Below are 3,474 nucleotides of genomic sequence, written 5' to 3' on the forward strand. Positions count from 1 at the left end.
CACTCACACAAGAGTCACAAGGGGCAAGGGAATTAACGGGAAGGGAATATACCTTGGTCTGTATTATAATACAGCAGCCCATCTAAGCCCCTATATTATAATACCGCAGCCCCTATAAGTCTTTTATATTAAACATAAAGTAAATGAGCCGCGTATTGACTTGATAGGCAACAAAATGATTTTTATAGGGAGAAAACCATATTTATAATGAATTTTTTGTCAGTTTTAATTGTGAATGGGAGGATGATAATTCTACTAATATATATCATATCAATAGCATGACATTCCTTTTGTTTGTCATGACTTTGGGGTCAGAGAGAGATAGAGAGAGAGAGAGAGAGCGCGAGCGAGCGAGCTTGCATCGTGTGATTTTTAATGTAAAAATTGGGACGCATCCGGAATCGATCCTGGGCCGGATGGTTCCCTGGGCTGCCGTTTGTGATGATGGGGCTGTATGGAGATGTGACAAATGATGTTTGCCAAGAATGTGATTGATTTTATATGAAGCAAAACCACCCTCTGAGTCTGAGACCTCAGACTCTGAGGCTTGAGCCTTTAGCTCTACGTATAAAGAGGAGGGGGGGGGGGGGGGCTTTCCCCCCTTTTTCTTTTTTTTCCTCTTCCCCTTCACATCATGCATTATTATACGAGCATGCCCACAGTCTCATTTATTAATAAGTATAATAACAAGTTTCTAGCCCTACTCTGCATGTTTTAGGTTGCAATAGGCTATACACACTCATATGTGTGCGTCCTCGGCGACTACGCAGTTCTCTCATTTTCACACATGGCTTGCAAAGTGGGGGTTGCAAGACCCATAGGCTAGGCCTACACACATATTGGAGGTCCTTTTCCATCGCTTTTCCTACTGTCTGTAGATGCTACTATCTCTCTCTCGTAACTACGCGCTTCCACTCCCCTAACCTAAGGCTATACCTGCCTGCTTTCAAACTTCAAACCTTAGAGTTTGAACTTTGAACTCCTTAAGTTATTTTATCTCTGCCCTCATCATTGTCTCTGCATGTAATGTGGGTTAATATTACCCTCCCTCCCCTCCTCCCCCCCCCCCCCCCCCCCCTCCCATTTTTATTAGTCCCACGTATCTCTAACGCTTCAGGAGTTGTGCAAGAGCATGCGAACTGGGCACTCACTTTTAACCACTCACATTACGGCAGCAGTTGCCATAGCTTATTAGCTCTCTCTGTTGTTTTTCGCATGAGAAGCTTGTCCATGTCAGCATTGTAGAGCTATACTACATCAACACCCGCGCACTACAAAATGCAGAGAACTGTCCAGACTCGCTTCGTGTTGAGGCCTCTCATCCCCCTAGAGCTCATTCTAAACAGGCACATGCTTGTAATGAAGCCTCTCATCTTCTTTCTGATGGTCACTCTACTCCTTGCTCTTGCTGCATTACCTGCAAATGGACAGGTCTTTGATGATTATGAGATGGCCTCCGATGAAGCAGAGGCCGCCTTTGATATCTTGGAGGCGATCAATGGGGCAGTCCCTTGGAGAACTCTCCATCCAGACAACCTCTGCCTTTATGGCCCGCATGGGCTCAACTGCGATACAGATGAGAACAATGTATTGCATATTGTGGAATTCAGCTTTGGTTGGGTCGCAGAGAGCGACAACAATCCGCAATGCGGCCGGAATGCGACCATCAGCATATCTCTAATGAAGCTGCCTTACCTAAAGAAGCTCCTTTTCTACAATTGTTTCACGGAAGAAAAGACAGAAATACCTCCTGTGATATGGTCTCTTGGGAGCTCTCTGCAGCATCTTGTCTTCATGAGGAATCCTGCATTGGTGGGGAAGTTACCAGGGGAGCTTGCCAAGCTCAGCCAGCTTGAGAGGCTAGTGCTGATGGATAATGGGGTGGAAGGACCAATACCGCCAGAGATTGGAAGCATGAAGAAGCTAACTCAGCTGGTGTTTAGTGGGAATCAACTCTCAGGCTCCATACCAGAGGCAATTGGAAGCTTGCAAATGCTGAAAGTATTGGATTTGAATGCCAATAATCTGCAAGGGGCGATCCCTACAGTGCTAGGCCAGCTGCCAAAGCTAGAGAAGCTCGATTTGAGCAACAATGCACTCACTGAAATTATACCATCTCAGCTGGGCAACCTCGCCTCTTTGCAGCTGCTTGACCTCAGCCATAATAACCTCTCCGGCTCCCTTCCTCCATCTCTCGGCTTGTTGCGACAAGTAAGAATTGTTCAGCTCGGCAGCAACAAGTTCTCCGGCAGTATGCCGAGTGCCGCTTGGGCCAACCTCACGCAGCTCATTGGACTAGGCCTGGCCAATGCAGGATTGGAAGGGATTATACCATCCGCTCTGGGGAAGCTTCCTCACTTGAGCTATCTAGACCTCAGTAGCAATCGGCTTGAAGGAACCATTCCCTTCACATTGGGCCATCTTCCTCATGTTTACCTAATCAATTTGAGCCACAACGCCCTTTTCGGGCTGCTGCCGTTCTCCGCTGAGTTCGTATCGAAGATGGGAAGGAATCTGCTTTTGAGAGGCAACAGAGGCTTATGTCTGGGACCTGATTGGCCACTTTTGCCGAAAGGCCTTGCGTCGACCGAAGGTTTGGAAACATGCAACAATGAGTATTGGTCCTCCACCAGTATGGTTCAGCAGTCTTTTCCACTTACACACGCTCTATCAGGAACTTCTGAATATGCAGCTGCTCAGTCCAGCGGCGTCCTTGTCATCTTAATAGTGATTGGGCTCGTGTTCTTGTGAAACGTATCGTCCTTCTGCAGCTTCAAGTGGAGGGATTCCAGACGTAAGAAGGGCGTGGTTACTGTTTCAAATTAATCAATATATGATGATAATCTGAGCTGCAGTGTGAGTGGCATTGTTGACGCGCAGAGTAACCGCAGTATTAGTTGATGAGGAATTGGGTTGCAAAATTCCATGTGTCCATTGTTGCCAATCAGGTCTGCTCTCTTTCTAAATACAAGCTTGACGATGCCCATGTGACTGCGATGCCTGCTTACGGAGGTTTAGGCGGCCAATTGCACTCACATTTTCTGTTCGTGGAAGCTCGAGCTTGCCCAACAGAATGTAGCATGTGTGCATGCCATTTTGGGAAGTGCCGCACCTGCCTAGTTATTCCCGTCTTCCCCATTGCATGCATACAGAAGGGCTAGTGGAGCTTGAGCTCTTCTGATCTCGTCTTCTACCCATTATTTATCCAATCCAATTTGTGCCTTGTACAGACAAGAAGCTTTCGAAATTGAAGAGTCGTGCTTTCTTGTATGGTGAGAGAGAGAGAGAGAGAGAGAGAGAGAGAGAGGCTTCTCTAAAAAGTGAGATTGTATGAGTATTGTAATTGCTTTGCATGTCAATCAGCCATTACTCCGAGAGAGAGAGAGAGAGAGAGAGAGAGAGAGAGAGAGATAGGTAATTTGTCTACAGCCAGATTGGATGAACATTGTTGCTTTGCCCATGCAATGCATATAA

The 3,474-nt window shown here is 46.6% G+C and overlaps 1 protein-coding gene across 1 annotated transcript; it reads left to right on the plus strand.

Moving 5' to 3' along the window:
* The first annotated feature begins 1,095 nt into the window (after positions 1-1,095).
* Positions 1,096-3,252, plus strand: LOC147436402 (uncharacterized). The gene has a single exon (XM_086488159.1). The coding sequence runs from the start codon at positions 1,279-1,281 to the stop codon at positions 2,749-2,751; it is 1,473 nt and encodes a 490-aa protein (XP_086344285.1). The 5' UTR covers positions 1,096-1,278; the 3' UTR covers positions 2,752-3,252.
* The last annotated feature ends 222 nt before the right edge of the window (positions 3,253-3,474 follow it).

Source organism: Adiantum capillus-veneris, chromosome 18 (assembly GCF_014529385.1).
Source record: "Adiantum capillus-veneris isolate H3 chromosome 18, ASM1452938v2, whole genome shotgun sequence".
Lineage (NCBI taxonomy): Eukaryota > Viridiplantae > Streptophyta > Polypodiopsida > Polypodiales > Pteridaceae > Adiantum > Adiantum capillus-veneris.

Bases quoted from the DNA above. Each gene is read 5' to 3' on its own strand.
- LOC147436402 (XM_086488159.1), top strand. From the start codon at position 1,279: ATGCAGAGAACTGTCCAGACTCGCTTCGTGTTGAGGCCTCTCATCCCC.